We start from the raw sequence: 12,367 nt of genomic DNA on the forward strand, positions 1-12,367 counted from the left end.
TGGAACCGCAGCTATTTACAATATACATCAATGATTTAGATGAAGGGATTCAAAGTAACACTAGCAAATTTGCAGATGACACAAATCTGGGTGGCAGTGTTAACTGTGAGGAGGATGCTATCAGAATGCAGGGTGACTTGGACAGGTTGGGTGAGTGGGCAGATGCATGGCAGATGCAGTTTAATGTGGATAAATGTGAGGTTATCCACTTTGATAGCAAAAACAGGAAGGCAGAATACGATCAATATGGCGTCAAGTTGGGAAAAGGGGAAGTCAAAGGGATCTGGGGGTCCTTGTTCATCAGTCAATGAAAGTAAGCATGCAGGTACAGCAGGCAGTGAAGAAATCGAATGGCATGTTGGCCTTCATAACAAGAGGAGTTGAGTATAGGAGCAAAGAGGTCCTTCTGCAGTTGTACAGGACCCTAATGAGACCACACCTGGAGTATTATGTGCAGTTTTGCTTCCCTAATTTGAGGAAGGACACTCTTACTATTGAGGTAGTGCAGCGTAGGTTTACAAGGTTAATTCCCAGGATGGCGGGACCGTCATATGCTGAGAGAATGGTGCGGATGGGCTTGAATACTCCGGAATTTAGAAGGATGAGAGGATACCTTATTGAAACATGTAAGATTAAAAAGGGTTTGGACATGCTGAGGCAGGAAACATGTTCCCGATGTTGGGGGAGTCCAGTACCAGGGGCCATAGTTTAAGAATAAGGTGTAAGCCATTTAGAACGGAGAAGAGGAAACATTTTTTCACACTGAGAGTTGTGAGTCTGTGGAATTCTCTGCCTCAGGGAGCGGTGGAGGCCGGTTTGCTGGATACTTTCAAGAGAGAGCTAGATACGGCTCTTAAAGATGGTGCAGTCAGGGGATATGGCGAGAAGGCAGGAACGGGGTACAGATTGGGGATGATCAACCATGATCACATTGAATGGCGGCGCTGGCTTGAGGGGCCAAATGGCCTACTCCTGCACATATTGTCTATTGTCTATTGTCTATTGGTATCAATTTTGATTTCTCCAACTTTAAGTAACCCTTGCTTTCCCTCTCCCTCTGTCCCTCCCCCGCCCTAGTTCTCTAATGCCCCTGTCCCACTGAGGAAACCTGAACGGAAACCTCTGGAGACTGCGCCCCACCCAAGGTTTCCGTGCGGTTCCCGGAGGTTCCCGGAGGTTTTTGTCAGTCTCCCTACCTGCTTCCACCACCTGCAACGTCCTGCAACCTCCGGGAACCGCACGGAAACCTTGGGTGGGGCGCAAAATCTCCAGAGGTTTCCGTTCCGGTTTCCTAAGTGGGACAGGGGCATTATGCTTCACTGTCCTGATTAATTTTCCTGATTGGAAGCCTTATTGTCACCTTCCCCTCAGCTAGCAATACACCATTCTACATTTCCTTGAACATCATCTGGTTTGATCTGAGGTTTTCACACCTCACCCTTCCATATCTCTGGTCTCTCTCTCCCCGACTCAGTCTGAAAGAGGATCTCGACCCAAAAAGTCACTCATTCCTTCTCCAGAGATACTGCCTGTCCCGCTGAGCCACTTCAGCATTCTGTGTGTATCTTCAGTGTAAACCAGCATGTGTTCCTTCCTACACATTTTTTTAGCCTGTGTTTAGTTTTCTCTCAACTATTCTCAACAGAAGTTCTTAGGCCTAATGTTAAATCCGTTTTGGCTGGAATAATGAATGGGACCATGTCTATCCATCTCAGACGAGTTAGTGGACTAGGCATAGAGTGTAACTAAACTTCCAGTCATAACGTTATACAGCGCAGAAATGAATGATTTGGTTTAGGTTTTGGTATATTACTGATGTACAGTGAAGAGCTTTGTTTTGCATGCTATCCAAACAGATCAGATATATTATACATCAATATAATTGTCAAACTCGAGTACAATAGATAAAAAAGGGAAAGATACAGAGTGCAGAATACACTCAGTATTGTAACGCATCAGTTCCATAGACAAAGTCCAATGTCCGCAATGAAGTGGAAGTGAATCGGACAGCATCACCCTAGCTTATGAGAGGACAGTTCAAAATCCTGATAGAGGGGAGGAAGCTGTCCCTGAGTCTGCTGTCACACGTTCATGCTTTGAACCTTCTGCTGTTCATGAGCAGGGAGAAGAAAGAATGACCCTCCAGTCCCAGCCACATTCTTGTGAATCTTTTTTGCAACCTCTCTAATGGATGAACAGTTTCTTGATTAGCGAGAATGTCAAGGGTTTTAGGGATAAGGCAGGAAAATGGGGTTGCGAGGGAAAGATAGATCAGCTGTGATTGAATGGTGGAGTATACTCAATGGGCCGATTGGCACACTTCTGCTCCTGTGACTTCTGAACATGAATTACATCCTTCCTACAGTGTGGAAATCAGAACTGCACACAATATACCAGGTGCAATCACACTAATATCCTATGCAGATGTAATGTGACGTGCATCATCTTCACCACTTTGTCTGCCTGCATCGCCACATCTGGGGAGGTATATACCTCTACTCTTGGGTCTCTCTGTTCTACAATACCTCGTAGGGCTGTCAATTACTGTGTGTGTCCTGTCCTGGTTTAACTTCTCAAACTGCATCCCTTTCCACTTGTTTGAGTAAATTCCATCTGCCATTCCTTTGTCCACATTCCAAGTTGATCTAGGACGTGGACAAAGGTTGATAACCTTATTCAATTCCATTTATACCACCAAATTTGTTGTCATCCACTAACTTACTATTCATGCCACCTATGCTCTTATCCAAATAGTTAATCCCCTTCAGGGGACCCAGAACTGATCCATGGCACACCACTGATTACAGGCCTCCACTCTGGAAAACTATTCACCGCTATTACCCTCTGCTCCTTCCAGCAAGCCACTTTTGTAGCTAACTGGCTAGCTCTCTCGGGATCCCATCCAATATTACTTTCTCGATAAGTCTACCATGTTTTTAGTTTAGATTAGAAATGCAGTGCGGAAACAGGCCCTTCAGTCCACTGAGTCTGCACCACCCAGCAATCCCCACACACTAACACTATCCTACACACACCAGGGATAATTTTACATTCATACCAAGCCAATTAATCTACAAACCTGTACATCTTTGGAGTGCTGGAGAAAATCGAAGATCTCGGAGAAAACCCACGCAGGCCATTGGAAGAACCTATAAACTCCGTACAGATAGCACCCATAGTAAGGATCGAACCTGGGTCCCTGGCGCTGTAAGGCAGCAACTCTACCGCTGCACCACTGTACCAATCATGTGGGACCTTGTCAAAAGCTTAGTTGTGCACGTATACAACATCTACCTCCCTGCCCTATGCAATCTTCTTCATCACCTCTTAAATAAGAGTCAGTTAAACAGAATGGTGGGTTGATTAAGACAATGGAAGTGTTGAGAATGTGCCTGATGGAAGGTTCAGGTGCTCAGTGGAAACAGAAAGTGTTGCCATCCTCCAAATTACATTCTTGGATCCTCACAACCCCTTGAACTATTCCATCTCTGAAGTCATCTTGCCCAGAAAATCCTAATTACTGTGTTCCTACTGGCTCATGGATGGCACTAAAGGCAACTGTGAGTTGTCATTTATACAGAATGAAGGGCGAGCTTGACGATAATAGTTAACTTTCAGTAAGTCTGGAATAATTGTTTTTCTAGTCATTGTTGCAGGGATCAGTGTGCTGAGCTCCACACAACCTCTGGAAACCCACGGTTTAATATATTTCTGTTGACTCACCAACTGTCATGTAATTGACGTTGTCTAAAAGTTTACTATTTGTTTGGTCAAAGTAGATAAACTTAAATAATTGAGAGTGACTCTTCCATTCGTCAGGATTGCTAAGAGATTGTTCAGTACAGGATGTGATAGCCATTTAACAAATGTACATAACAAATGACGTCAGATAATGATTGTGGGAACATAGCAGTAAACCATGACTCATTTCCCCACTTACAATGAAGTGGCATTGAAAACAACTCTCGATATACCCTGTCGCCACTTCTCTATATGGAAATATCAACAGATATTCACCGGTTTGAATTTTCCAGAAATAAAAATCTTTCTTGACCATTAACAAAAATAATAGTTTCAGAAGACATTCAATCCTCAAAAGAATTAATGTGTGCCCTATTATTAAAAGATGTGTGTAGGAAGGAAGTGCAGATGCTGGTTTAAAGCAAAGATAGACGCAAAATGCTGCAGTAATAGTCTGAAGAAGGGTCTTGACCCATTCCTCCTCCCCAGAGATGCTGCCTGTCCCACTGAGTTACTCCAGCATTTTGTGTCTATCTTCGTTATAATGATGTGAACTGGATGTACACTATTGGCAATAATCAGAAAAATGCACTAAACTCTGTGACACCTTCAGTGAAAATAAAGTGGGAATTTACATAGCATTTTACAGCAAAGAAACAGGTCATTTGGTTCCACAGATTTATACTTCACACAGGCCTTCTCTCACTTTAATTCACACAACAAAATTAAGTACCGCAAATGCTAAAGATCTGAAGCAAAAACAAAATGTACGGATGCTCCACATATCACTCAGCAGCTGTGACAAGGGAAACGATTGTTAATGTTTGGGTTAGTTTACATATCATCAGAGTCTCCTGAAGAGCTATTGATCTGAAATGATAACCCTGTATTTCTCTCCATGACTTTCAGCATTCCCACCAGTTTTTTTATTTTAATTTCTTCCTGACTTTTCAACATTTCCCTTCTGCAAATATTTGTTCTGCTACCCTGTGTTTAATAAAATTCTCTCTATCTTTAAAAAAAATCAAGCTGTACCCCGAGGAATGACATTCTTCAGTACATAGTACAACGAGAAAGTATATTATTCATCTAAAAAAAAACTTCTTGCAACAAAATTCCCAACAGAAGGAATCTCAACTAATATGTCTTAATTTAGTTGGGAAACCTGTGGAAAAACAGGGTCTGAAGAAAGGTCCCGATCGAAAACATTATCTGTCCATTTCCCTCCACAGGTGCTGGCTGAGTTCCTCAGCACGTAACTTTTTGCTCATGGTTCCAGCATCTGTCGCCGCTAACGTCTCCGCGTTTCCGAAGGAATTACCCTTTGCACAACGCGCCATATTACTGTAGTAAAATGTTTCTATCACTGATAAATTTCTAATACATTTCTGTAAATTTTACAGCCCTTCATATCAATAAGTAAATGCAGTCCCAGCCACGTATTCATTGCAACATACCCGCCTCACATAGGATTAGTTGGATGTGCACAAAAGCACAGAGGAAATACGTCTCATGTTCCAAAGAGGAAATTTTGCAACTTCTATATTTATTTTAAATGTAATTTTGAATATGCTTCAAGTATTTTGGTCTATGAGGTCTCAAAGCATCTGGGAGAAATGCACCCTATAAACAACACTTTACTTCCTTTATGTACATGAGCATTCCAAGAAAAACAAGCTACCAGAATTACATTTACAGTATTTTGTGACATGGTGGTGAAGTTGTCTTGGGCCTGTGTGAATGACCTGATATTGACTCTTGTTCCAGGGAGCGACCCCTCTTCACCTCGCTTCTCAGAATGGCCACACTGCAGTCGTCGGGCTCCTACTGAGTAAATCCACCTCCCAGCTGCACATGAAGGATAACCATGGGCGCACCTGCCTTCACCTGGCAGCTGCCAATGGACACATCGAGATGGCACGGGCTCTCCTCGGTCAAGGAGCTGAGATCAATGTCATTGATAAGGTGCGTGAGAAGAGACAAGACCTGCTGCATGCAGGCACGGAACTCGTTATCAAAATATGGAGGGGACCGGGGGACGGGGGACCCACTTTTTTGCATGCACACACTCACACGCACATGCGCGAGACTTCGGAGGCTCAATCCAACACTAAATGCAGCTCAACTGTGCCTGTCTTGCCGGGTTAACCTACAGCCCTGCTTGGACTGACGGGACACCAGCGCTGCTTCTCCGCACTGGCTGTAAACCTGGGCCATATTTCCCGCGTCCAGGCAGGGCTGTAGGTTAACCTGGCAGAGTTGAGCTGGGGTTAGCACTGCTTCTCTGCGCTGGCTGTGGGCCTGGAGGTACAGCTCGTGTCTGTCTCCCGACGTCTCTAGCCAACCATGAGGATGGGGGGCACTCGGGTGGGGAAGGGACACCGCCGGAGACCCGGCCGGGATGGATCCTGGCTGCGGATGAGGCGCAGGTCTGTGCCGCGTCTCACTCCTCCAATCACCGCGCTCTGTCCTCAGTCCCACCACCCTCCCCCCTTACTCCTCTCTCCTCCAATGATCGCGCTGAATCATCATCCCGCCCCCATTGTCTGCTGACCGACGTCTCTCTCGTACAATCGGCGCCCGCGATCAGCAGTCCCACCTCCACTGTCTCGCGGAAAGCGGAGATTTCACCAGGGTTTAAAATCTGGATTACAAAAACTTGGGGGGGGGGGATGTCCCTTTTTCAGAAAAAGGGTTTGATGAAGGGTCTCAACCTAAAACGTCACCTATCCATGTTCGCCAGAGATGCTGCCTGACCTGCTGAGTTACTCCAGCACTTTGTGTCCTTTTGTGTATTAACCAGCTTCTGCAGTTCTTTGTTTCTACAAGATCTGCTGCACATGGTTCTTTGAATCTTCTATTTTCTGCATTTTCTAGCCTTGCTAAATTTTCTTTTACGTTTTTATGTAATGTGGAATTAGCCGTATAAAATATTGCAACCCAAACTACAATATATAACTCTCACATCGCCAGCCTTACACCTTTAGAAAAGAAACTGCTTTTAACTTTAGATTACAACATTATTAATGCAGCATAATTCATATGTTGGATCTCGACATGGCCGCAACTTGCTGGAAATATCCATTCCTCAAAAATTTTAGACAATAAATGTTCTCTTGTGGACCAAATTCCAAAGCAAAACTCCAAGGGTCTCGACCTGAAATGTCACCCATTCCTTCTCTCCAGAGATGCTGCCTGTCCCTCTGAGCTACTGCAGCTTTTTGTGCCTATTTCCAGCTATTGATTGTCATTGTCTTTAGTTAGCATTAAGGAAAGTGGCAATTAAATGCTGCCTATGACATTTTTTTTAGTGCAACAATATGAATTCATGCCAAATGTCCAAAATTGTTGGGGGAAAACAGCAGAGGATAAAAAGCAGGATATATGAACTGAGGTGAAGTCCTGTGGCAAAATAAATTGAATCAATTGTATGATATTATTTTTCAAATGACGTAGAGTGATTACTGATGGCAGAGTTCACGAAGAGTAAACTATTTAACCAAAGCACTCAGGAGTAATTTTGATTTTCATCACCAGATTATAACTAGTAATTATATTTTTGCAGCTACTTGACTCAAAATCATTCGGAGCATAAAATGGGCAAAAAGTTTTCAACTGTAATAAAAGTTAAAATCACTTTCTCCTCCTCTTTGGACTGTTGGAGGAAACCGAAGATCTCGGAAATAATCCACGCGGTCACGGGGAGAACTTACAAATTCCGTACAGCCAGCACCCATAGTTGGGAACAAATCTAGGTCTCCGATGCTGTAAGCGTTGTAAGGCAGCAACTCTACCACTGCGCCACCATGCCGCCCCTAAAGTGCAGTGTGCTCTATCAATGTGTGGCAAGTTCATGCAGTCCCCACCATGTATAATCTTTGCAGCTGGCTCTTAAATGGATACACCACAATGAAACATTCTTCAAGCTATCAGGGAGTAGTGATACTGAACAAGAGTCCATCCAGGGGCTTAGACAAGCAGAAGAATAGTCAGTGCATGATTTTTTTCCAGGTCTTTGGTTTGGCCCCAATCCCAAAAGTCCTGCTATTAACTGCCATAACTGGATAACTTACCACTTAGTGTGAGCAAGGTACAAATGAATCAAAGGAGAATTAATAAATTAGAGAGAGAGAGCAAGTTATAGGACTGCAAGGAAAATACGACGGTGAAATGTGATTCTTTGGCTGAAAGCCAGCAATTGGCTAAACAATCTCCTCCTATGTCATTCAAAATATTTCCAAGCACTTGAGGGTACAGGAGTCAAAGATCACATTTCAGATGAAGAATGCAATTTAATAATTGCTCTTTTAAGTAACGTGATTTCAGGGGGAAATGGATTAGTTTAAACTGGTTGTTATGTGAGCAATATACAATTTGTTTTTCAAACGAGTAAAGTTGAAAATCAGACAGCAGATGTATTCTGAGTGTTGTTTTACTTTTGACATTGTTCAGGGGAAGTTTTGCATTGGAAAAAAAGGCACCAAGGCAAACAAATATTTCTCTAGAAAATCATGTCAAGTTTTCCAATAGGCCCCAAGATTGCCATACTGTGAATGCACACAAAATTGCTCAATTTAGGATTAAGTAAATTTTAGGATTTAAGTAAAATTATGAATTTCTTAGCCACTTTTTTGTTGATACAGGAGTAAACAAAATAAATGCACACATTTATTTTTAACCAAAGTGCAGCAACACAGTGCGTAAATATTCCTACATGTTTTTGCAGGACATTGGTTCCCTACTGTAATTCCGATCCAAACCAGGTCCCAGGCTTCAGCAATATGCAAATATTTCACACTGAGATAGGATTATGCCAATAATGATCAAACCAATCCAAGTAGTCAAGAGTGGGAAATGTAGGAAATGTACAAGTCCCCGAACAGTCAAAGAAGTATATGTTGTGTATAGAGCCAGAACTAGTGAAAAGCTGTGGGGAAAGTGGTCACAGAGAAGTGGATTGAGGCTTTTTGTTTTTTTCTCTTGTCAGAATGGTTGGACTCCGTTGCATTTTGCTGCAAAGTCTGGCTACCTGGATACAGTACAGTTCCTGGTGGAAAGCGGAGCTTCTCCCAAGTTGGAATGCAAGGAAGGAAAGGCTCCCATTCAGTACGCAGCAGCCGACCGCCACCAAGAGGTGGTGAGCTTCTTAATCCGCACGAATAACATAACCCTGAAACTAACGGAGGACCGCAAGGTAAGGAGTAGAAGTACAAAATGTTAAACAATGCTGGTGTGGAACCAACACCACCAGGATCTAACGCTTCTTATCACTTCCCGGAGAATAAATATTTAATAGAATCATGGAATAATGGTATGGCCTTTAGCATATCATAGCTTTGCTAGGTCTATTGAAAAGCCTATCAGCTAAACTTTCCCAAAAGCTCTATAGATGTTACCCCTTTGACAATTTATCCAAATTATTTTTAAATCTAGCTATTAAACATCGAATGTAAAACAGGACAACATAGGAACAAGCCTTTCGGCCCACAGTATCTGTACTGAGCATGATGCTATTCAACATATCTCCTTTGCCTGCATGTGATCTAAATCCCTCAATTTCCTGCATATTAATATGCCTATCTAAATACCTCTAAAATGTTACTGTTGTATCTGCCTCCACTACCATCCCTGGCAGTGCAATCCAGGCACCCACCACTCTGTGCAAAAATCATGCATCTTGTTTATACTTTGTGTAGGAAGGAACTGCGGATGCTGGTTTAAACTGAAGATAGACACAAAAGGCTGGATTAACTCAGCGGGACAGGCAACATCTCTGGAAAGAAGGAATGGGTGTTGATTCGAGTTACTCATTCCTTCTCTCCAGAGATATTGCCTGTCCCGCTGAGTTACTCCAGCTTTTTGTGTCTATCTTTGTTTATACTTTACCCCACTCACCTTAAAACTATACCCCGAGTAGTCTTTGACATTTCCATTTTGACTACCTATGTCTTTTATAGTTTTATAAATCAATGTTGCTATTCTTTCATCCAGAACAAAACACTTCATATTTGTTCCCTCATCTTGCCTTTAAGTTAATTTTCTGATTTTTCTGTATTCTTTTATTTTTTGTATTCTTCGACATATTTTGTATATTCATGAAGAAACATATATGTGTGTGTGTTTTGTTTTAAGAGAATAAATTACTGTAATAAGATATAGATTGAGTGAGTGGGCAAAAGTTTAAGGTTTAATTAAACTTATTAAAGTATAATAAAGTGTATATGTATACAAAAAAAAACAGAAAATGAACTTAAAGGCAACGTGAGGGAACTAATATGAAGTTTGTTGTTTTGTTCTGGAATGAAAGAGTAGCAACAGCAGGTTTATAAAACTATAAAATACATAGATAGTCAAGATGGAAATATCAAAGACTACAGGGCATAGTTTTAAGGTGAGAGGGACAAAGTATAAAGGTGATGTGTGGGGCATGCTTTTGTGCTGCATGGGATGGTATTGGAGGCAGATACAATAGCATTTTAGAGACTTTTAGATAGGCACATGGATATGCAGGAAATGGAGGGATTTGGATCACGTGCAGGCAAAGAAGATTAGCGTGAGGTCACAAAATTTGATAAAATAAATCAAAAGGCAGATTATTATCTAACTGCAGAAAGATTGCAAGTGATGTACAGAGGGATCTAAATGTTCTCATGCATGAATCATAGAGAAGCTGGCAGACATGTCCGCCAAGTAGTTAACATGGCAAACAACATTTTGATTTTTTTTTGCAAAGGGGTATGAGTTTAAACATTTGGAGGTTTGTTGCAATTGTACAGTCTATTGATGAGGCCACACCTGGTATTCCGAGTACAGATGTGATCCCCTTACCTATAAAGATTTTGTAACATTAGAGGCAGTCTAAAGGAAATTCACTAGGCGAATGAATACCTGGGGTGAGAGAATTATCCTGTCATGAGAGACGGAAGAGTTAGGTTCTATATTGGAGCTTATAAGAATGAGGGGTGACCTGATTCAAATTTATAAGATCCCAAGGAAAGATGTTGGGATGTTTTCATGAATGAGAGAATCTTGAACAAATGCACATAACTGAAAGATAAGGGGAAGGTTCATAGAATCTGTTTCTCACAGAGGCTGGTGAATCTTGGGAGTTACCTGCCCCAGCATGTGGTGAAAGCTGGATCATTAGAAGTATTGAAATTGGCGATGCATAACTACTTGATGGATCGAAGAATAGAGGACATTGGAGAAATGGCACAAAAGAGACGTTGAGACCACGACATATCTGTCATTGTTTATATTAAATGGATCGGTGGGCCTGATGGCTACCCCATCTCCAATTTTCTTGTGTTCTAATATTATCAATCTGCTGTTTCACAGCGCTGTGAGAGAACCTTCACCAAAAGGAGTTTATCTTTTATTTACTTTTTACAATATATGTATTAACAGAGAGGACACCATTTATTATCCATTCCTAATTGTCCTTGAAGTGAGTGCATCGGCCGTCCACTTATAACCATATAACCATATAACAATTACAGCACGGAAACAGGCCATCTCGGCCCTACAAGTCCATGCCGAACTTCAGAGGCATTTGAGTCAATTATATCAGTATATTTGGAATAACATTTAGGCCAAAAAATGAAGGCATGACAGAATTTCTCTTCTGAAGGACATTAATAAACCAACTAGGTTTTTATAACAATTTGATTGTTTTGTGGTCATCATGACAAATTGATATATTTAAATTCCAGATCATTAATTAAATATCAATTCCATAGCTGCCAACATCAGATTGGAACTCAGGCTTCCAGATTGTTAGTCCTGCCCTCTGGATTACCAGTCTGGTCATTTAACTGCAGTAATCACCAATATACTGCAGCGGTTCAATGAGGTAGTTCACAACCTCTTTCTGAAGGGCAATTAGGAAGACGGCAAATACTGGTCTTGCCACCAGTACTTGTTTCCCATGAATTCCACTTTCCATTTAAGAAACATAAATCCTCACACAAATCGCAGAGGAATCCAAGATGCTGCCAGAAATACCTCTTGCCCTTGAGTTGGAAAATGGTTCAATGCTTCAAAGGTTTGTGGATTGATTATATTGGTGATGAGTTTGCTGTTCAAACCTTTGGTTTACTTGCTCCATTCCTATTCCCATCCAAACTGACCCAACCCCATTGCAGTTGCTTCAGAACACATTCTGTTCTAATGGCTGATGCTCTGTTGTTGGTATTCTGCTGTTGGTGTTCTCTATTCAAAAATGCTATTGGCCATCTGCTGTTTAGCTTAATTCATTTCTCTCTCCCCTCTTTTCCCATCCCAGGTTTGGGTTGCACACACAATGAAATAGTGACACCTAATCCTAGATTCTCCCACAAAAGGGAAAGTCCTCTCCACATCCACATGTGGGCAGTACAGTGGCACAGCAGTAGAGTTGCTGTCTTACAGCACCAGAGACCCGGGTTCGATCCTGACTATGGGTGCTGTCTACATGGAGTTTGTTCATTTTCCCTGTGACCACATAGGATTTCTCTGGGTGCTTTGGTTTTCTCACACATTCCAAAGAAGTGCAGGTTTGTAGATTAATTGGCTTCTGTAAATTGTCCCTGGTGTGTAGGATAGAAATAGTGTACAGGTTGGTTTGGCACAGACTTGTTGGGCCAAA

General features: G+C 42.0%; 1 protein-coding gene across 1 annotated transcript in view; it reads left to right on the plus strand.

Annotated features, from left to right (window-relative positions):
- Positions 1-12,367, plus strand: part of LOC129696214 (short transient receptor potential channel 1-like) — a 36,943-nt gene that overhangs the window by 3,884 nt on the left and 20,692 nt on the right. The window contains exons 2-3 of the mRNA XM_055633885.1: positions 5,509-5,706; positions 8,729-8,935. Of these exons, the coding sequence (XP_055489860.1) occupies positions 5,509-5,706; positions 8,729-8,935 (405 nt within the window). The remainder of the gene's footprint in view (positions 1-5,508; positions 5,707-8,728; positions 8,936-12,367) is intronic.

The sequence above is a fragment of the Leucoraja erinacea genome, chromosome 4 (genome assembly GCF_028641065.1).
Source record: "Leucoraja erinacea ecotype New England chromosome 4, Leri_hhj_1, whole genome shotgun sequence".
Classification (NCBI taxonomy): domain Eukaryota; kingdom Metazoa; phylum Chordata; class Chondrichthyes; order Rajiformes; family Rajidae; genus Leucoraja; species Leucoraja erinaceus.